Source organism: Hemicordylus capensis, chromosome 1 (assembly GCF_027244095.1).
Source record: "Hemicordylus capensis ecotype Gifberg chromosome 1, rHemCap1.1.pri, whole genome shotgun sequence".
NCBI lineage: Eukaryota > Metazoa > Chordata > Lepidosauria > Squamata > Cordylidae > Hemicordylus > Hemicordylus capensis.
The window spans coordinates 333,756,634-333,780,153 of NC_069657.1; the positions used below are offsets into that span (position 1 = coordinate 333,756,634).

Consider the following 23,520-nt stretch of genomic DNA (forward strand, 5'->3'; position numbering starts at 1 on the left):
ATTGCTTATTAAGCCGCTGCAACTCCTAGGTAGCTTCCATGCACATATCCTTGTCAAGATGAGGAACTGATTACACAAATAGTCCATATTAACTAGGCAAAGAGGCACCTTTCAAATTGGTGGTTCTCATAGATTAGCAGAGGGGGAGCAACTGGCCCTTTTTAGTCACAGCACAGCATTCCTCCAGTGGCTGTTGCTGGTGTTTCCCTTGTGTGGCTTTTGAAGACAGGGAACCATCTTATTATGATTACTCTATGTAAACCGCTTTGAGAATTATGTTGAAAGCGGTATATTTTAAGTAGTAGTTGTAGTAGTAATAGATGTGGCATTTGCAATTCCCTGGCCTGATCCAATAGCCAGGGCTATATTACATACAGATCCCCCAGGTACTTAGTAATTGTGCCAATCAGCTGTTCCGATGGATTCAGCTTCCCCTCTTCTTCTCTGAGGAACAGCTCATGGAACAATGGAAGTATCCAATGGAGGAACTTCTTTGGTTTTTTATGCTCCAGTGACCCCTATTGATACTCTGGCAGACAAAGTGAACCTTGTGTTTCTTGCAGTGTTTTTTTTTAAAAAAGCTCCCTTTGCCTAGAATAGATGATCCTTAGACCGTTTCTTGATCTTGAGAGGATTTTATCTTCACTTGGTTCATCTTATTTTTGGCAAGTGCAAGTGCAAAGGTACATTTGTTTATAAGCATAACAGTTCTCTTTCCTTCTGACATGAATACTAATACGAAAAGTAAGTTTTTCTAGAATAATTAGCTTAATACAGCAACAGTATGAACAGCTGCATGTCCAGCCACCCTTTTAGGCTGAATCCAGCTTTCATGTCATCATCATAAAACTGGGCAATAATGCTCAAGAACCAAATGACCAAGAACATCCTCCTCTGCTAGAAATGCCATCATGCCATGGTTTAAAAATGAAAAAACAAAAACCCAAATGTAAAATGCTTTCTTTTAATTACTAAAGACAGTTAAACATTTTTTAAAAATGTAAACTTGCAAATAAACAACATGGAGTTAAGACTTCAAAATTATTTTTAAAAGTAAGATAAATAGAAAGGATGGGCTTTTTGTTTCTTTTTGGTTAAAAGTAAGTAAAGGAATTAAAAGCTGGTACACTCAACCAAAAAAGTAATACTTGTGTGCATCCCTCTCCCCCTACCCCCTTCCATTTCCCATGAAAGAAGTGCATAGTAATTCCACTGGAAAACTTGCAGAAATATTAAAAGTAATTTCATTAGCAGTAACAGGACATTTAACACACCTATTTTATGATGGGAAATGGTACATGTAAAATATATTTTGGCTGATGCCTGATGAATAGTTAAGCAGGTGGCCATGGCTATAATGCTATGAGGTTGAGACAATTTGCACGTGGTTGCAATGTTTATTAAATTTTAAAAAATCAGAAAATTTTCAGTATACATATTTTGATACACAAGAGTATTTGCAGTTTCAATCTTCCAGTCCCAATGGGTAATGGTGCATTTCCTTGCTTTAATAAGTTTATTTTAATTTTGATCACAAATCCAAGCACGTAGTTGGCAAACATTGCTGGAAACTCTGCACATGATTTCTGAAAGATCAAAAGTTACAACCACCTACAGGTACATAGCCAAACCAAAAAGTGCAATCCAATTAAAAAAGGTCATGCTTGGCAAAAGCCAAAAATTCAGTCACTGGCTTTCGGAATCTGACCAGTGTTTCCGGTGTACAGAGAAATCAGTTTTTTGTTCTGGGTGCTTCAGCAGCATGGCTAATCAGTTTCTGAAATGAGTTTCCTCTGCAATAGCACCCACTGACTATATATACAGGTATGTATATATTTTACATATATTATATATATAAAAGCAAACAAACAGAAAAGAAACCCAAAACACTGGTCCTGATTTTATTTTGTTAAAACATGAAAAAACGTAGACAAAAAGAGGCCACTTTTGGAAAATAATACTTTTAGTTGATCAGGAGAAGACTAGTTAAAATCACATAGTTTTGCATTATTATTATTTTTTTTAAAAAAGGAAAGCACTAGGATCAGTTATTGGCACTGAATTACTATTTACATGGAACAAAGATTTTGCAGTTTACATAACATCAAAAACAATGTAGTTTCAGAGTCTTTGAATAAGAACAAAATCAAGTGTTCACTTTCTATTCATAGAAGACATTCAGATCTTTCAGAAAGGTAGCTGTAGAAGTTCTCAACTTTGGGCTCCAGAACATTTTGGCGCTGTGGGAGAAGATGCAGCCTGTGGGAGGAGCCAGTCGCTGTATGTCAACTGTGAATGGGACACTGATCATGGCAGTCTACACAGACCAGAACATTACAGGTTGTCACCTGGCTGGTACTGGGGTTCAGTTGCAGTGAAGTAGTCTTCAAGGAAACCCTGCAAGTACTCAAAAGTTGGGCGTTCTTCTGGGTCTTTTTTCCAGCAGTGAATCATGAGCTCATGCAGGGAGATGGGACAATCCTGAGGGCATGGCATCCTATAGCCCCGTTCTACTTGCTCCAGGACTTCCCGGTTATTCATACCTACCAGAGACACCAGCAATGTGTTTGTTATAACCAGGGAGATATGGAGAGCATTACTTTAGAAATTTCAGCACAACTGCAGTAAAAACATCAATTTTGGCTGTTGATTGAATGAAAAGGAAATTTGCTGGAAAAAAATAGCACTTGGACATTTCCCCTTAACAACCACTATCATAATGGCACCTCTTCCTTTCCAATGAATTAAATGGATCAGTTTAAAATGAATTATCATCCATATGGAGAGCTTTTAAAATATCTAGAGAAACACTGAAGCTTTTTTTAAAAAAGCGAACAAGTAAGGCTGCACTGCATAGTTTTTTTCCATTTCCATATTGGAATGCAGCACATTCAGTGCAGCTGAACAGATTGTGGGGTGGGGGGATCCTCCTCTCCTGACCATTTGAGTTCTTTGCTGCTGCTGTGCTGCATCCTCCCTGTGTAATTTCCTTTCCTTTCATTTGCCCACCCTACCGGTTAATACAATTGGCTGCGACGACCCACCCAATTTTGTTTATGAGCATCCATGACATTGTCACAACACTATTCCTGATGTATGTCATCTACAGTATCATGTGGGCTACTACAGCTAATAGGATTAAATGGCAATGTGATTAATTGAGACTGAGGATTGTGAAAGCAGAGGAGGAGGAGGAGGAGGAGGAGGAGGAGGAAGGAAATGTCACTGAGAAGACCAGCAAGAAAACAATGTTAATGTGTTCACAACGAATGCCAAACACCTCCATAATGGGAGGCACATACAAAAAGAACACGAAAGGAGATAAAGAGTTTTTGCTCAACCCCTTGGGGTGGGGGGGAGAAACCTCTTTAAAGGAGCACTTTGTGGGAACTGAGTGAATAAAATGTGAAAAATAATAACATCTTTGATTTTCATTTCATGTTTTTTCAGATCTCCCCACCCTGCATGATCAGTCATAACAATTCATCATGGACAAAACAATACTTTCCCTACTGCCTTCAATCAGGCTTCCTACCCCAAATATTATGGCATGGCCAGGAAGACAAAGGAAGGGGAAGAAGTCTATTAAATCTTTTAACTTGAGGTGCTATAACTAATCTTCACAAATATGGTCAGCAGCTTATATAAGCTAAATTAGTCAAGCTATTTTCTTATATATGATAGGGATGAATATGATTACTTATATTGCCCATGTAATATACTGGCCATAACTTTTGCAACTGTGTATCTGCTGAAGACTCTGCTTTATTTCGAAAGCTAGGATAGTATGTTACAGAACTGTATTTCTGTAAAACACAACTTTTTGGGTCCACCTGTTTTTAAACGCAAATTAAATATTTTGCTAACATAAAAGCAATTTCAGTATGAATAATATTTATATTTTGATTCCACCTTTGACAGTTATAAATGCATCAAAATCATGATTCATAATAGTCATATTCCTGATGTATCCTATTGACTATGGTCAGGATCCAGAGACAAGATATACATTTGCGGGGGGGGGGGAATCATGTGTACATACAGAGTTTCATGTGTTGTCTTGGTTCAGCAGCTCCTGCTTCCTCAAACAAACTGGTGTTGTATGCATATTATTCCCCACCACACATGTATTACTTCTTTGGATCCTTACATTAAAAACAAAGATTTCAACTTATTCCTACAACTGTCTGAACAGAATAGTATGCTTTCTGGATTCTTTTCTTACCTGGATATGGCACTCTCCCTTTTGTTACTAGTTCCGTCAGCAATATTCCAAAGGACCAGACATCTGATTTTATTGTAAACCTTCCATACAATGCAGCTTCTGGAGCAGTCCATTTTATGGGGAACTTTGCACCTAGGAGAGAATGAGCAAGTTAATGCTACAGCATATGAATGGTGTCTAATAGAAGGGCCACTTCATTGAGAGAGAAATAAAATAAAGAAGTGTTTGTTCTGAGCTTCAAAACTCATACTTCCCTCACCTTCTGGGACATTTAGGGATTCGGAAAGTTCAGACCAGACATGCACTCCATCCCCCTACAGGAAACTTCTGGGGAAAAGGCTTGCCCTCCAAAAACCCAGAGGAGGGGAGCCACTTACGGCTTGCCATGCTACGCCCACAGGGGGCAAGCCACCACACACTCCACCCTACCCTGGTAGGGAGGAGCTCTATCAGAGCTGCGGACAAGCCCAGTGAGGTTTCTTTTTTCCTCTGCAGGAAGATGCCAGACCATCTGGAAACCCCCAGAGGACACCCCGGACAATGTGCCATCCCCCACCCACAAGTTGAGACCAGGTTCCCCCGCTCTCCTGGCTTGGACTCTACCCTGGACTCTGTATGCCAAACAACCATGCCAGCACAGCGGCTGCCCATGCCAGGAACTCCTGCTGACAACACCCCCGGAGGACCCCCTGGACCTGGAGAAGACCCTCCGCCATCAAGGACCCACACCTAGAGGCTGCAGTTGGCAGAAGAAGACTGGCACGGCCCTGCAAGCCACAAGCAAGGTGAGGCTGGGATCTGTCCCTCCCTTGGACCTTTTGGACATTCCTCTCACTGAACTCTTTTAACCGGACTCTACCCAAACGCATAGGAACTCATGTACAGTGCTATATTCTTTCTACCATTGCAACCACACATTCGTTAGTACGTGGCCATGTTTTATTGGGAAATTCTATTCACTGTTGCTTTTGTAAACTATATGCTAAACATTCTCTAATAAAAGTCAATCTGTTCATCAACTTAGAATGGCAAGGCATATGGAGATTTGCTAGAGTTTAGTGATTCATATTCCAGTGTATTTGGTGTGGCTCTGAAAAATTGCCATGGAAGTAGAATTTTAATATTAGGCATAATCTATTTTAATTCTTACCGGTTGGTTTGAATACATTTTTAAATATGTTGCTGAAATGCTAATCCTTGGCATTTCAGATGAAGCATGCTGTGCACTCAAAATGAACCCAAAGAATCTATAATACTTCATAATTAATATTAAGTGGCATCTAAACCTTTGGTGCAACAGTGCACCATGGATGTAAGAAGGAGAGTTGCACTCATCCAAAGGGTCCTTCTGCAAGTCGAAGTGGTCTTTGCATGAGCGCAACTCTTCATCTGCTTGCAGAAGGACTTTTTGTCAACTACCCCAAATGTTTATCAGCCATTCTTTTTTTTTTAATGAGTTGAATTTTATTGCTGCTGTTATACTAGAGATTGTGCTAAACAGTACAGGGGAGGGGGTAGAAGGGAAACTACCAATTTTTAGAAAATGCTGATGCATGTAGCCAGCAGGAAACAAACTCATTCTGATAAGGCAGCGGTGTCATTTACAGGAATGTCTGAGCAGAAAAGTTCAGCTAAGATTCAAGAAGCACTGGCAACTGATATAAAGTATTTGTTTTTATGCTGATAACAGATTGGAGAACTTGAGCTCTTGCTGAGAGGCCAGGCCACTGAAGGACTCATGGCCAACCCCTGAAGCCCTGGGAGAAAAAAAGATGGCAGCTGCCAAGCAGTAGAAGCTGCTGCCACTCCTGCCAAGGTAAGCCCCCCCCCGCCCCCACCAAACCCTTGTGGGGATTTACCTTAGCAGCAGTGGTGGTAGCTCGGAGTGCTCTTTAGCAGCTGAACTGATGGGTGCCATCTTCTTTCCTTCCTATAATGAAATGCCCCTGTTGTTTCATCTTGTAATGCGATAGTGAGGATGAGGACATTGCATTATAGGGAACTGCTTCCCTGCTCTGTGTCGTCACTAAGTGGGTCTATAAAGGCATATCTATAAAGGCACATCTATAAAGAACCTGCTGCCAGCATTCAGGTGCTACAAGCCATGGAGGGCCCCTGAGCATCCATCAGTGGACAAACCTTGCCACTCTTGGGAAAAAGTAACACTGGATCCCAACAGGGAGAGGTGGAAAACACTGGATCTCATGGGAGGTGGAAAACCAAGTAAGCCCCTAAAATCCCTGAAAACCAAGTAATGAGCTGGGTTACAGAGAAGAAGGGTATATACAAGCCAAAAGAGCTCTGCTTATAACAGCCAACAAAGAGAAACAGTGAATGAATCCCTGATATATCCCAACTCCTTAATGCAGGTACCAAACACAGATGATATGGAGCTGCTCTCCTGAGCCAATGAATCCATTACACACTGAAAGAGCACATCTGATCCCTAAAAAAATGTGGTGAGCAAATGCACCCCAGAACCCCACACTGGAAATAGCTCTATGACTAAAATTTGTTGGGGTTCACCTGGACTCCTACCTCAGTGAGACCTTATTGGAGGAGGAGAGGCACTCTGCTCTAGCCTGCTATAGCCTGGATTCCCAATCTCAATGACAGTCCTCCAGATCCCTCAGACCCAGAGCAGCCAGAGCTGGTCACCTGCTTGGAGGAACCCTGGAGAAGTGAGAACCTGTGCTCCCCAGCAAGGCTCTTAACCCATCCTCAGAACCCCATCCATTATCCCCAAGTCCCCAGAAGAGGAGGTGATGCTGCACCAGGCCTGAAGTCCAACTCTGAAGACAGAGTGCTTGCTTGGCTCTTCTCTCCTGATGGGCCTACTCAGGAGGAGGGAGAGGCCCATTCAGGCACCTCTTCCAGAGCAGCCTGAACTTTCAGGAAGGGTGGGGTTCTTGCTGGCTACGTCTTCAGTTGATTACCAGCCTTTTCTGATTCATCTACTCCCTTTGTGGGCTCATGCCTGTAGCTGTCATGCTGCCTCAGCTGACCTGCCCATAGACAAAGATATGGGGCAGAGAAATCTCATTTCCGTGGTACCACTTCAAAGCCATGTGATTGAATTAAAGACCAAACTGGACATCATACTAAGAGGCTATTCTGACGATCAGCTGAAATTGGGCTAGGGGAGTCTAGCCCGATTTCGGCTGACTGTGTGAGCCACCGGGCTTGCAGGCGAGCCCGGTGGCTCCCAGGTGGTTAACCCGCCTAAGTACCCCTCCCCTTAAACCCAGTTTTTTAAAATCATGAGTAGCTGCGGTGTGGCTCCGCGCTGTGGCTACTCATGAGTAGACCCCTGGCAGGAGGCTAAAAAGCAGCCTTCTGGTTCAGGGGTCTCCCCAGTATGCCCTGCGCACTTGCACAGGGCATACTGGTGCTTCCGGGGGCCGCACAGTCCCCAAACTCCCCAGCCCCCACTGGCTCCATCACGGAGTCGGCAATTGTGTGTGCGGCCAATCCAGCCACCCAGGGCTCCCACCCTGCTCGTGTGCGGGGAGAGCGGGCTTAGCCTGCTCTCCCCGCTCACTCTCACAAACTGGGTCTCACTGCTTAGGTTCCTAATATGTAGCAGAATGTATTTCATGTTGTTAGGTTATAACCAGCGGCTCACAAATTTTGGTTTGGCTCAACTGACAGGTATTATTCGTGGCCTGCTCCTCCATGGCCTCTGTGCATGCCGAGGACTCAGAGGAAGCATGTCTCATATTGCACTGGGCTTTGGAGCAACTCGCAGCAGCATGAGAGACTTGTGCTGTTTTTGCCTGCACTAAGGCTCAGCATGCAAGACAACTGCCACCCTCCCAAACAAAACAAAAAACAGAACCCCAACTTGTTAGTAAAGGCGAAAAGAGGATTGCTGGTCTTGTAGCAAGCATGACTTGTCCCCTTAGCTAAGCAGGGTCTGCCCTGGTTGCATATGAATGGGAGACTAGAAGTGTGAGCACTGCAAGATATTCCCCTCAGGGGATGGAGCCGCTCTGGGAAGAGCAGAAGGTTTCAAGTTCCCTCCCTGGCTCCTCCAAGATAGGGCTGAGAGAGATTCCTGCCTGCAAAGTTGGAGAAGCTACTGCCAGTCTGTGAAGACAATACTGAACTACATAGACCAGTGGTCTGAGTCAGTATATGGCAGCTTCCTATGTTCCTATGAGAGTTCATTCCACTGGGATTTGGACCTTACAAAAGCAATTAACAGAATTCTGGAGAGGAGGATTGTGCACAGCCAGACATTCTCTTCACCTGAAGTCCAGGTACACTTACACCTTTGGCTAATCTTAGCCCTACCTCCATTGCTAGGAGTGTATGATCAGAGACCACATACGATCTGTTCACCTCCTCAAAACAAACCACTAGTCCACTACTACTTTCTGCCCTCGCCCTAGTTTCATGCTAGTGTCTTTGCTTGTCTTAGTAAGATTTTAATGAGTTTCCCATCTCGCTCCTCCTCCACTTTGATATCTTATCAACCTATTCCTCAGTTTTCGCCAACAGACCTGGAGCAAAGAGCCTGTCTTCCCTTACATCCTCTGGGTTTACATTTGTACAGCTATCAAGTTATCAGTGCTGCATCAGGCTAGAACCATTGTAGCGCTGAGGTGGGAAATGCTTGTATTGTTCTGCAGAAGGGATAATTTGTACATAGCATAAGACAAAACAAAATCAATATAGTACATTGCCATATTCATATTGTTACACACTTCCCAAGCAATGGGAGATACCAAAGGCAGTGTCAGAGTCTAGTTTCCTTTGAATGGGAACACACTGGAGATTTATGGTGTTTGTAGTCTTTGCTTTATTTCCAAACATACAAGCACAGTAGCACCAAACAGGTTCCTAAAATCAGGCAGGAGATCCCCAGAGAGCTACTTGTGCATCCTTCCTACCAGTTTCAATAAATTTCCACTAGAAACTCTCATCAGTCACTCTCCTTGCTTCTCTCTCCATTCATTCAAAACAAATGGCTATTTCTCTCACACACAAATATCCCTGCAGACCCTTCTTCCCAGACCCCACTCCTGTAGGAAAATTGCCTATTCAGGGGGCCATGCAGCCCCCAATCCCTGCAGCCCCCGCCGGCTCCATGATGGAGCCTGCAGTCGTGTGGGAGGCCTTTTGTTTGTCTGCTGGGAGCACGGGCTGAGCCCGCACTCCCTGCAGAATCCCCTCTGGTCCTTCACACCAATCATCTGGTCCTTCATACCAATCTCCCTCTCTCACAACACTAGAACCAAGGGTCATCCCATGAATCTGAAGGCCAGGAAATTTAGATCCACACAGTGCTTAATTCTCTGCCATGGGCCACTAGCTTGGATTGATTTAAAAGGAGCTTAGACAAATTCATGGAGGACAGGTCTATCAATAGCTACTAGTGACCCCTGCTAACTGAGCAAAGAAGCATCTTTTTAAAGTGGTGATGATTCTCTTTATTTAGCAGGGGGAGAGCAACTGGCCCTATACAGCCCTGCTGGATCAGGCCCAAAGCCTATCTAGTCCAGCATCCTGTTTCACACTGTGGCCCACCAGATGCCTCTGAGAAGCCCACAGCAAGAGGTGAGGGCATGCCCTCTTTCTTGCTGTTGTTCCCCTGCAACTGGTATTTAGAGGTATATTGCCTCTATATATATTGCCAGAGGCTGGAGGTGGCCTATATCTACCAGACTACTACTACTACTACTACAACAAAAAATATGTATACACTGCTCTTCAACCAAAGTTCTCAAAGAGGTTTAGAAAGAAAAATAAATAATACATGAATAAGATGGTCCCCTGTCCCCAAAGTGCTCATAATCTAAAAAGAAACATAAGGTTGACCCCAGAAACAGCCAGTGGAGTGTGCGGGTCAAGTGTGCGGGGCATTCTGGAGAGACCTCTGAGCCCGGGAGGCTGCTTTCAGCCTCCCAGTCTGGGGTCTGCTTGTGTGGGGTAGCCTCCCAGTCTGGGGTCTACTCGTCTGAGGTCTACTTGTGTGGAGGCTGCTTGCAGCCTCCCAGTCTGGGGTCTACATGAGCAAAAAATAAGGTTAATAGAGTGCTCGCTCAGTTAACTTCGTCTAAGGGGAGGGGTAATTAGGCGGGCTAGCTGCCTTGGGAGCACCGGGCTTGCCTGTGAGCCTGGTGGTTCCCACGATCCCTGGAAAGTGGGCTAAGCTCCCTTAGCCTGCTTTTCAGTGATTGTGAAAATAGCTTCTCTGTCTACTCTCTCTACTCCATGCATAATTTTATACAATTCTATCATATCTCCCTGTAGTCACCTCTTTTCCAAACTAAAAAGCCCCAGATGCTGTAGCCTTGCTTCATAAGGAAGGTGCTCTAGGCCCCTGATCATCTTGGTTGCCCTCTTCTCAGTGGCGGCCCGAGAACGAGCCTTGGGGGGGACGGCAGAGGGAGGCACCTCTAAGAGTAACTTAATTCAGTGTTCACCTCCACCATGGTGGCACCTGAATGCTGTTCGGAGCTGCAACGTGCCACCCAACAGCCCCTACAGTGGGGAAGCCACTCTGCCACTCACCTGGCTGCTGGCAGGGGCTCGAATCCGTGGAAGCCCGGTGAGTGGCAGAGGTGCTTCCCTGCCGTAGGGGCTGCTGGGCGGCACATTGTGGCTCCGAACAGCGTTCAGGTGCTGCGGTGGCGGAGGTGAGCACCGAATTAAGTTACTCTTAAAGGTGCCTCCCACTGCCCCTCCCCCAGAGGCGTGTTCACGGACCGCCACTGCCTCTTCTATACCTTTTCCTGTTCTACAATGTTCTTCTTAAGATACGGTGACCAGAATTGCATGCAGTACTTCAAATGTGGCCGCATCATAGGTTTGTATGAGGACATTATAATATTAGCATTTTTATTTCCAATCCCCTTCCTAATAATCCCTAGCCTGGAATTTGCCTTTTTACAGCTGCTGTGCCCTGAGTCGACACTTTCAATGAGCTGTCCACCATGACCCCAACATCTCTCTCATGGTCAGTCACCAACAGCTCAGACCCCATCAGTTTATATGTGAAGTTGGGTGGTGGTTTTTTTGCGCCAGTATGAATCACTTTATATTTGCTTAAATTGAACCACATTTTGTTGCTCACTCAACCACTCACTCAATCCATTTGGAGCTCCACACATTCATTTTGGATTTCACTACCCTAAATAATTTATTATTATCTTTAAAAACTGGTAACTTGGCTATCCCCTGCTAACTTGGCAAAGAGGCATCTTTTAACATGGTTATTCTCTTTATTTAGCAGGGGGAGAGTAACTGGCCCTATCCACCCCCAGCACAGTACTTCCAGTGACTGTTGCTGGTGTGTATCTCATGTTTCTTTTTAGATTGTGAGCCCTTTGGGGACAGGGAGCCATCTTATTTGTTTGTTAATTCTGTGTGTAAACCACTTTGAGACATTTTTGGAAGGGTGGTATAGAAATCAAATGAATGAATGGATGGATGAATAAATAAATAAATCATCTTTAAGATTTGGCCACTTCACTGGTTACCCCAATTTCTAGATCATTTCTGAAGAAGTTATTCTTACAATTTTTATTACAGCTGTTGGCCAGCCAAGAGATAAAAATCAGAATAACAAATAGAACTAATATACACAAATAGTAACTAATAATAACACACAGTAAAGCAGCATTATGAAGAAGTTAAAGAGCACTGGTCCCAGTACAGATCCCTGGGGGCCCCACTTCTTACTTCCCTCAATTGTGAAAACTCCATTTATATTTACCCTCTGTTTCCTGTCCTTCAGCCAGTTAGCAATCCACACATGAACCTGTCCCCTTATCCTAATGGAAAAATAATTGCTACAATGATGACACAATTCTTAGTAGTAATGAAGCCTATCCATGCTTGCTAGCAGTATGGAGAGGCTTTGGAGTTGCACAGAACTAGTGCATGCACTGGGCTCTTGGATCAGCAGGGCATTGCACAGAATGTAAGCCAGTGATCAAGTTCTGAGGGATAAGTATGTTCAAAGGCAGCTCTGAGGGATAAGGCAGGGTGGGAGGGAGAATGGTTTTCACTATGCACCAAGAGAAAACAGCGGTTTGTCAGTGTGCGCCCATCTGTTGCTTACATATGAATTATATGAAATAAGAAAAGTTTATAACCCTATTTTGGTCTTATAAACTGTCTGTGTAAACGTGTCAAAAACAATGAAAAAAAGGAGACCAAACCAATAATCACATGCCCTATAAACCACTGGAAATGGGGATCAACACCATCTGCTTCCTTTAGCAATTTCTTCAGGGATTCAAGAGAGAGCTTTTGGAGAGTGGAGGAAGAGGAGGGAGGAAGTCAGCCCTACTAATGTCAAGTACACAATATCAGGTGGCAAAGAAAAATAAAACCCAGTATTTTTGAAATGCAACCTTCAAACTCTTATTAGGGCGAGAGCACTTCCTGTCGCCAAAAGTAACTGCCAGTCTGTATCATGCTTTCCCATCCAGTCTTCTGCTCCTGTGTGCCAGAGACACGATAGGAACAGTAGCTGGCTTAGATAAACAACACAATCCCCAAGTTGTATCCTGAAGGAAAACCTTTGTGAAATGGTCATGGGGAAAAACACAAAACCAGCTTCTGCTTTATAGTGTTACTATGCTGTCGCCAGCAACTCTGGAGTTAAGAAACCACAGGCAAGGGGAATCTAAACAAGACTGCCATTTGAAATTATTTTGAAGCTTGCTTCAAAAACGTAAAGGGAAACGTTTAAAAGAATGACTATGAAATTTTTCATAGTTTTAAACGCTTTATAAAGCTTCTTTAAAAAAAACCAACAACCTAGAAAGCTGCATACAAACAATATGTTTCTATAAGCAGTCTTCATATTAGGATATCCAGACCTTTTGTGCAGTGCTATGCCATCAACAGAAACTCTGGAAGGAGAGTTGTGCTCACAGATGGCGTCCTTCCAAAAGTAGAAGGGGTTCATCTGTCAGTGCAACTTTCACATCCATTCGTGGGAGGAGTTTCTGTTGATGGTGCACCATTCCAGCAAAGCTTTGGATGCCACCCACAGACAGAGGTGTGCCTAGGTCATTTTGGAGCCTGGCCTTAAAGGCCTTTGGAGCCCCCCCCCGCTACCGCCCCAGGTTGTAAGTTAAGCATCATTTTTTAACACGTAGGTTCTTGAGGGCACAAACCACACCACCCAGGACAGGCTAAAGAGGATTTGGAGGTCCCCAGGGGTTGTGAAGGCCCTGGACTTGGGCCCTGAAGTCCAGGGGTAAGAGCGCCTCTGCCCACAGATGAGAAGATTTAGTCATAGAGAATTTCCTATTCATGCAACAAACAAACAAACAAACAAACAAACAAACAAACAAACACAACCCAAATCCTAGATTTTTTGCATCTATATTATTATTATATTATTTGAATGTAATAAATGAATGAATGCAACCCCTGCTAACTGGGCAAAGAGGCACCTTTTACCGTGGTGATTCTCTTTATTTAGCAGGGGGAGAGTAACTGGCCCTATCCACCCCCAGCACAGTACTTCCAGTGACTGTTGCTGGTGTGTGTGTTATGTTTCTTTTTAGAATGTGAGTCCTTGGGGGACAGGGAACCATCTTATTTGTTATTTCTCTTTGTAAACCGCCCTGAGCCATTTTTGGAAGGGCGGTATAGAAATTGAATTATTATTATTATAAGAAGTATATTTTACAGCTCTGCATGTTGTAAAAGGAATTTTGCCATGAATTACTTTTGTAAAAGGAATTACATTTGCAAGGAATTACTTGATGCTTTATATTAAATCAGCATGTTCAAAGCCAGTTCATTAGTACATATTAAGGTCCTTCTCATGACCTCACGCAGCTGCCAGGGAGGTCTGTGGGGAAGGCAGGAACTCGCTTGCCTTCCCTGGCAGATGAGCGTCGCCATCTTTGCTTTCATTGTGCTGTGCGCCCACATGAACAGCAGCAAGCTGAAAGCAAAAGCTGGGAGGACTTCTCCCACCCACACCCCAGAGTGCCCCACGCCATGAGCATGGCAGCTGCTCTCATTAGAGCAGCTGCTGAGCTCGGCGCGGCCACTCTTTCTCTCCAGCTCGCTGCTGGAAATGGTGGCAGGCCAGGTGGAAGCCTTTTTACTCAGGGACAATCATTCACACAATTGCCTACCGAGGTAAAATGATCCACAGGGTTTTTTTACCTTGATAAAATGCCGGGTAAAAATGTTGGGCTTACCCTCTTCTGGAGCAGCCGGTAGCCCTACATCCCAGCACTCCAGATGACAGAAGCTGCCTGGGGTAACAACACAAGCTGCCTGGAAGTTATCCAGACATGGCTTCATGCCACGGGGTATCCGAAGAGCGAATCAGGTTCACAGCAGATTCGCAGATCTTTAATTCGGGAGGAATAAATGGACCGTTCACATAGGGTTGGCTCCTCTCCACATTCTCTGCAGATCTTTTTCCTGTGTACGTTCCTATAGCTTGCTCTGGGTTTTTTCTCCAACCAATCATATCCCAGAGGAGGAAGCATGAGACCTTGTTGTTGTTGTTGTTAGTTTGACAGTCAGTGTTCCAGAAGATTGACTAGTCAAAACAACAGAATGCTGTTCTCCAGCAGGTGGTGCCCCTCTGCTCCTTTTCCTTGACTGCTTGCTTAAGCATTCATGAGCCCTGGTTTGTTCACTAGATCAGGGATTCTCAATGTTGGGTCCCCAGATGTTACTGGACTTCAACTCCCATAATCCCCAACCAAAAGTCACTGGGGCTGGGGATTATGGGAGTTGAAGTCCAGTAACATCTGGGGACCCAATGCTGAGAATCTCTGCATTAGATCACATTATGGATTTACTGAGTAGCGTTGGAGTGCCTGCTGCTTTGAAATTGACAAGCTGCTGATTGAGCAGTGCTCTGTGATGCCAGAATGACTACTCCGAGCAAGGGGGCGCAATTTCCTTTCTCCCCATTTTTTTATCCATCAATTCTGTTGATTTCTGTAGTTTCTGGGTTTCTGCCCATGGCTCCATTAGCCTTTCTGATACTGTTGTCAATGCCCTTTCTCAAACCTGGACTCCCCTCTCACCTTGCCCTGTGATGTTGCTGAACTACAACTCCCAGCACTTCCTGCTTTAGGAAGGGGAAATGACACAACCCACCTCAGCCCCCCAGCCCTTTCTTTGGGGCTTGGCATCTATCCATTTGGATAGGGTGAGGGTGCTTTACAGTTGGGAGTGGGTGCTGAGACTGAGTGGGTGCTGCATTATGGTTGCACAGCAGTTGGCTAGGGAGGGACATCTTGATGAGGTTGAGAAGAGAGTTCGCATATATCCCCTTTGTCATATATCTCCCCCTTCCCCGCTGTTTGTTTCCATGCCACAGGAAAGAAGCAGGACTAGCTGCTTCTCTTATCGAGAAGCTTGGTCCTCAAGAGGGACCATTGCCACCTGAGAATCTCTTTGGCCTCACAAGCACAACTCACATAGATAATTGGACTTGGTGGGCTTGGGGCTTGATGCATAGATAGGGGGAGAAATGGAAGTGCTCTTAGAAAACTAACAGCTTCATCTGTATACTTTACTCAGATGTCTCAGTGGCTGACAGCCAGACTTGATTACTCCTGAGCAGTCTTATTGAAGTCAGGTATTTAGAGTACCTCCTGACTAGCACTCTTCTGCAGTTTATTCTGGATGTCAGCCACTGTGTTTAATGGTACTTGGTCAATCTGTCACAAACCCGCCCCCCCCAACACTCACAATTGCAAATCACTCAAAAGAGCAGATAATAAGGAACACAAACTGACTGTTGGGCAGCTAGGTTTCTTTTTTCTTGGGGTAATCCTTTCTTCTTGGACAACCCCTGATAACTGGGCAAAGAGCCATCTTTTAAAGATATGGTTCTCTTCTATTTAGCAAGGGAAGAGCAACTGCACCTATTCAGTTCTGCATCAAGTTTCCTCCAGTAGCTGTTGCTGGTGTGTGTCTTGTGTTTCCTTTTAGGAGAGGGAAACATTTTCTTATTTTTTATTCCTTTTCCTATGTAAACTGCTTTGAGAATGTTTTGCTGAAAGCAGGACAACACTTTCAATTGTTGCAGTAGCAATCCATGAAAAGGAAATAAGTTCTGGACTGAACTTATCACCATGTTTGTTTGTTTGTTATTACATTTCTATACTGCTGCATTCAATGGCTCTGGGCGGTTTACAAAACCAAAACAAAATAGAACCATTTAAAAATTAAGTTTAAAATTTGATTTATAAATTTTATAAATATAAAAGCTAAACAATTCAAACACAGTTTAAAAAAGTTAAAACAATTAAAATTGGTTTGGGGGCAACTTTGAACTCACAGTAAAGCCTTGTAGTCAACACACGGTAAAGCCTGCTGTCTGAAAATGCTCCAGGAGCAGCTATAGAGAAAGCCCAGCCCTGAGTTGCCATCAGACATGACAGTGGCAGCTGCAGACAGACCTCTCCAGATGATCTCAACATGCTATTGGAGGTTCTGGTTTATACCAAAATGTAATTAAAACTACAAGGGGAAAGGTTTTTTTTAACCTTTTTTGGTTTTTTGCACAGCAGTTATTTATAATTGCTGATTCTGTAGGATGCCATAGTTTACACTGCTGCATGGTACTGAAGCTTTTAAAAACTTTTGCTTTGCTTTTCCATGCATTGATGGAAACTTATTTACTTATGGTCCTCATTACCTTCATTATTAACATTTTTAGGAACTGAAAAGAGGAAATATTCACATTCTCTTCCTTTCCAGTCAGGAAAACTATATCCATTGTTAATATCACTCCTCTTGCTACTTTTGGTACCAATACAAATGCATTGTCTCTCAGAAATTATATTTCTGATTGAAGACTGCTATGACAAATTAACAAGGAGGCTTTCTTTCCTTCTTTCTTTCTTTCTTTCTTTCTTTCCTTCCTTCCAGGATTAGAGATTAAACTATTACACATATTTATTCTCTCTTGAAACTGATAAACAGCCTCACAATTCCATCTCTGTAGTCCTTGTTGGAGATGGAGTTCCAGTGCATTGACCTTTTGCACCAACTATCCTAATGACCACTAGGGGCATTGGGAGCAGAGGTAGCTAGTGAGAGTCTCCTTACCTGTCTCTGCTTTTCCCTCTGCTCTATGACCTCTGCCTTGGCTCCTCAAGTACTTCCTGTAGTGCGTCAGTGCTCTTCCTGTCCTCCAAGAGAGAAGATGGAAACATCTCTCTCTGCCCCTACCTATTCATTATGTAGCTGATAGATAGGATAGGTCTTTTCTATCTCAAATGTACTTCACCAATAAATCAATTTAGTTTCGATTCTACAGTGATCTCCATGCGTGTTACTTAAATAGCTGCACAACTAAACTCTGCACTCTGTAACTGGAGCGGTAGCTTCCTTGGTGCTTTGCTAAATAATCACAAACCCCAACAGTCCTAAATCTAACATCAATTAATATTCCATTTGCACCAGATGATTAAGTATGCAGTAAAACACCAATATTTTGGCATGCCTGTCTGTCAACCATTTCCATAGTCACAGTCAAGGTTACACTTGGTTCTGATCCTACCTTGCCTGGCTGTGTATTCATTGTCTTCAATTAATCTTGCTAATCCAAAATCAGCGATCTTGCATATTAGACCATTTCCTACGAGGATGTTCGCAGATCGCAAGTCTCTGTGTATGTAATTCATTCGTTCAATATAAGCCATGCCTGCAGCAACCTGTTAGATACACAATACACAATGTAGTCTACTTAATAAAATGACATAGAACTTGCCATGAATACATGCTACTAATTACAAATTCAAAATCTACCTGTGCTGCCATGTCCACTAAGTTTGGTAATTTCAGAGCTCTTCCTTCTCCATCCTTTAAGAAATCTAGCAAGCTTCCTGTAATGCAACAGTGATACACAAAAACGTTATTTGAGACATTAAATTATTGGGCAGCATATAAGACAGCAATTTTTTTGAGTGAGAAACAGCACTATTTTTTATTAAAGTGCAGGTCATAATAAAACTTAGGCAAACCTTCAAATCACACAACTCCTGCAACATTTCAGGTCAGTACACAAAACTACAAAATATACCCTAGCAAAATGCATACAACTACAGAAGCATGAAAGAAATACAAGTGAAGAAGAATCATATTTTAACCCTGAACCTTGTTATCAGATTTCTAACTGCAGACCACTACTCAAACATTTTCGGATGAAGTTTGTTTCTTATAGCACCAGCATCAGACCATCTTGCAAAGTTGTGCTAGTGTAGTTACTGATACCCTTCATTCTAAACGCTCATTAATTCAAGTAAATCATTTCAGAAGTAGTCTTGGTGATGCTAGATGTCGGGCCTTTCTCACGATTAGGGGCCTGGGCAGGAAGGTGTGCGGGGAGGAAGGCTACAGAAGCTTACCTTCCTCACAGATGACCGGGTTCCAGTTGCTAGGCACACGGATCACACGCCCAGACAATTCACTGCTGTCCCAGGCAGCGCAGACTTGCAGAGGCAGAGATGCATTGTCCTGGCTCCCGGAAATCCCACAATGCACCGCATGAGTGTGCGGTGCATTGTGCGTATCCCCCGGTGACAGGCAGGCACCCCTCTATGTCTTAGTGCTGACTGAAAGTAGCCAGCGCTGACACATGGTCAGTTAAACAGGGTTAAGAGAGCGCTTGCTCCCTTTACCTTGTTTGACAGCCGGGATTTATAGCTGGGTCTGCCACCGAGGTGCCGATGGGAGCTGTGTGGCGCCTGGCAGTCCTCATGGTCAGCCAAGCCCACGGTTGGCTGCCTTAACCCTGATTGGCTGCTTATGAGAACAGCCTCATTATGTCAGAATGGGTTCTTTTGCCTTGTTTATACATTTTTCCAACCCTTCCTTCCTTCCTTCCTTCCTTCCTTCTAGTGTACAACAATAGAGTGCACTGTATATATAAAATAGTATACAAGGAGATGCTTTCTGGTTTTTCAATTATTGTTCTAATGTTCATTGTGGGTTCTTTATCACATCAATGTGTCCGTTCGTCTCTCCCTTAATACTTGGAGCCATTTGTGATCTGAATTCATTTTGACTGCTTGAAATAATAAGGAAAAGCTAAAACGGAATAAGATAAAAAGAAAAAACTAGTGATAAAATCCTGTAAAAGTGGGAAATTCTTAAGACCTTTATTTTGTGTTATTTTAGACTTTGTCATTCCTAAAGCATTATTAAAATTAGGGCCACACCTCTTTCTACCAATACAGTTTATCTCTTGGACAGCCGGTGCCATCTGTGCAAGCTTGTCCTTGCTCTGTACCTGCACAGCTTCTAGCTTCCTCATGCCCACTGTCCCATTATTCACTTCATGATTAAAGTAGGGATGTGCATGAATCGATTTTTTTAATTCAATTTGTGCCCGAATTGAATCATGTCTGATTTGTTTTGTGTCTGGATCTGTCCCGCCAAATCACTCCAGTTTCAATTTGGATTTGATTCAATTCAATTTGGATCACTTATAAAGGTCCTAGGGGCACCAAATTTGGGTGGTGGGTAGGTCCCTATGGTCCCTAATAAACTCATTATTTTTTTTAGGAATATTGACGTGTTTAGATTCATCTGCAAGCAGCGAGGTGGCCTGATTTGCAGATGATACCAAATTCTTTAGGTTAGTGAAATCCAAAACGGATTGTGAGGAGCTTCAAAAGGATCTCTCCAAACTGGGTGAGTAGGCAACAAAATGGCAAATACGGTTCAGTGTTGGCAAGTGTACAGTGATGCACATTGGGATGAAAAACCCCAACTTCAAGTATATGTTGATGGGATCTGAGCTGTCGGTGACAGACCAGGAGAGGGATCTTGGGGTCATGGTGGACAGATCGTTGAAAGTGTCAACTCAATGTGCAGCAGTTGTGAAAAAGGCCAGTTCCATGCTGGGATCATTAGGAAGGGAATTGAAAATAAAACTGCTAATATTATAATGCCCTTATACAAAACGATGGTGTGGCCACACCTGGAGTACTGCATACAATTCTGGTCACCACATCTAAAAAAAGGACATTGAAGAACTGGAAAAGGTGTAGAAAAGATCAGCCAAGATGATCAGGGGCCTAGAAGACCTTTCTTATGAGGCAAGGCTACAACACCTGGGGCTAATTTTTAGTTTAGAAAAAAAGACCACTGCGGGGAGACATGATAAAGGTCTATAAAATCTTGCATGGTGCGGAGAAAGTGGGTAGAGAGAAATTCTTCTGCTTCTCACATAACACTAGAACCAGGGGTCATCCCATGAAATTGATTGCCAGGAAATTTAGGACCAGCAAACAGAGGCACTTTTTCACACAATGCATAATCAACTTGTGGAATTCTTTGCAACAAGATGTGGTGACAGCCAACAACCTGGATGGCTTTAAGAGGGGTTTGGATAACTTCATGGAGGAGAGGTCTATCAACAGCTACTAGTCAGAGGGCTAAAGGCCACTTCCAGCCTCAGAGGCCACCATCCAGCCTCAGAGGCAGGATGCCTATGAGTACTAGTTGCTGGGGAGTAAGAGCAGGAGAGAGGGCGTGCCTTCAACTACTGCCTGAAGGCTTCCAACAGCATCTGGTGGGCCACTGTGTGAAACAGGATGCTGGACTAGATGGGCCTTGGACCTGATTCAGCAGGGCTATTCTTATGTTCTTTGGTGTCTAATAATTTTTCTTCATAATGAATCCCTATGAGGATTCATTGTAGAAGAATCCCTATAGAATCCCTATGAGGATTCATTATATGCCTTCATTTCTTCTGTTCATTTTGACTGTCATTGGACAGTGCCAACTGTCAACTGCCATGTGCCAACTACACCCTACCCCACCTGGAAGGCAGTGGGGCATGCAGTTTATTTTTTAGGAATTTCTGAAGTGTTAAGATTCTTTGGTGTCTTCATTACACACTTTCATTTCTTCTGGTCATTTTGACCCCACTGCTTTGCAGGTGGGGGTGGGGAATTAGTGGCATCCCATGTGCCAACTACCCCCCAATCTGCAAGCCACTGGGTACTCAGTTTATGTTTTAGGAATTTTTGAGGTGTTTAGACTCTTTGGTGTATAATGAATCATCATAGGGATTCATTATTTATTTATTTATAGTTAAATTTGTACCCCGCCTTTCATTAAGAAAATCCCAAGGCGGCTATGAGGAAAGTTTATTAGACACCAAAGAGTCTAAACACTTGAAAAAATTCCTAGAACATAAACTGAGTAATACCGCACTGCCTTATGGATGAGAACGAGATGTAGTTGGCACATGGCAGTTGACAGCTGCCACTGTGCAAAGACAGTCAAAATAAACAGAAGAAATGAAGTGTGAAATGAATCATCATAGGGATTCATTGAGGAAAAGTTATTATACACCAAAGAATCCAAACACTTGAAAATAAGTGACCACACATTTTGCTCCATAACTCTACTTCTACAAGGGCTAGAGCTTAGCTTTTTTTAAAAAATGAAAATTGGGAATCTGGGGAAATTGATAGGAGGAATCTAAATCTCAAATCGATTCAAATTGAATCTGGCATGATTCAATTTGGATCCAAATCTAGTCAATGGAGCACGGGCGATTTTTTCTGTCTCTAAATCACCCAAATCAGCTAGATTCAGGTACAAACCAATTTGTACCCAAATCGATTCACACATCCCTAGATTAAAGCGCTCTGGGTTATCAGTTTGAGGTTCCCATGGGGTTATGTCACAGGCTATGAATGTTTCCTCTACTTGTACTAAAGGGAGTGGTTATGTAAGTTTACAGAATTACTGACTTATGCTAAGATAAATGATTCTCAGAGATCTGTTTCTAGATACAGTATAAAGTGACTAAATTATGGCCTGCGGTGGTACCAGTCAACAGCCCCACTAGCACTGTGGCTGGTGCCAAGATGAAATGTCTTGGCACACGGTAGTATGACACTCAGGGACATATATTTAGGTGGTGCAGGGCATTTCTGGGGCAAGGAGAGATCAGCAAAAATCACTTCCCTAACATGATCAGCTCTGCGGAGCTAAGGAAGCAATCTGTTGTGGGGATGTTTCTTCCTGTGGTGCAGATCCATGATTCATGGGGATGCCAACCACCATGTATGACAAATTCATTAGGGATTGCAAATAGTTTGCACTAGTTAGCTCTGGTTTTGAAAATCTGTGAGTATGTGTGATAAACATAGTTGGAAGGAAACTTACTCTTATATTTACTAGCTATGAATCATGCTTACATATTTGCTTACTTTTATTTACTTACTAATGTATTCATTCACTGGTATGTTCGCTATGTGTTTTATGTGTTTAAATAATAATAAAAAGTGAGTACTGAGGTGTACCTTGTCGTTATCCTGTTCTGAGCTGAGCTAGGATCTCTGCCAAGGTTGAGATTCAGGACTGGCACCAACCATGGATAGCTCCAAGGGCGAGAAGTCAGAACCTCAGTTAGCACCAAGCAGGGATGTAGCTATAATTGAGTGGATAAGTTTCAAAGAACCCGAGCCCTCAAGCTTCTGAGGGGCCGCCAGCTCCACCCTTCCCTATTTTCTTCATTAGCTCCCTCACTCCAAGGGGCCACCAGAGAGAGGGGTGAACACAGGCCCCTAGCCACGCCCCTGGCACCAAGTGTGATCCAGGAGGTGGGTAAGACAGCATTAAGATAATGTTGCTCCAGTGGCTTTTCTGCAATGACTGTTGACTTTTAAGGCTGCTGCCCAGGCAAAGTTACTTAGCTCTGACCCTTCCTTACATAACAATCTGTTTCTTAAAGGAGCCTTGCCAGATATTCAGGAAACTGTCTTTGGATATGGAACAAACATACAATTCTAATAAGATTAATAAGATGTACTTTTTCTAACTTTGTGATCATCCTCCGTAACACAGCAAAGTGTGATTTTACAACTTTTAACAATTTGCAGGAAATCTACACAAACCAATAGAGAGTCATCTTAAATAAGCTCAATCAGCTACTTTGTATGAAAGCGGGAAAGTACTGTTAATGGTAAGAAGAGATGAGCAGTGTCCAATCATAGCTAAATCATTAAAAAGAGTCTCCTATCATCCTAACAATATTTTGCTGAGACCTCCTATGTACACAGAGTATTTAAAATGTCAGTCCAGAATGCTTAGTTAAGCATTCCCTGATGGAGAAAGTAGCTAGATCGCACAACAACACCTGAGCTCAGCATATTTACGGAGCCAGGGTCTAATTGCCTTAGGAAGTGGAAATCAATAACCTTTTCCATTTAAGAGTGCATAAGATTTAGCATTATATAAAAAATTCAAAATACATTGTTAAGGGAAATGTGTGGAATGGATTGTACAATGCCTAGGAACACGAGTGGGGAGAGAGG

At 43.2% G+C, this 23,520-nt stretch overlaps 1 protein-coding gene across 5 annotated transcripts in view; it reads right to left on the reverse strand.

The window, feature by feature from the left end:
• Positions 1–1,377: 1,377 nt before the first annotated feature.
• The window catches only part of FYN (FYN proto-oncogene, Src family tyrosine kinase), a 191,683-nt gene continuing 169,540 nt past the window's right edge, over positions 1,378–23,520 (reverse strand). For all 5 annotated transcript variants that reach the window (XM_053306399.1, XM_053306653.1, XM_053306486.1 and 2 more), the window contains 4 exons: positions 17,990–18,066; positions 17,742–17,895; positions 4,226–4,357; positions 1,378–2,543 (listed from right to left, as the gene is read on the reverse strand). In XM_053306399.1, coding sequence (XP_053162374.1) covers positions 2,335–2,543; positions 4,226–4,357; positions 17,742–17,895; positions 17,990–18,066 — 572 coding nt within the window. In that variant the 3' untranslated portion in view covers positions 1,378–2,334. The remainder of the gene's footprint in view (positions 2,544–4,225; positions 4,358–17,741; positions 17,896–17,989; positions 18,067–23,520) is intronic.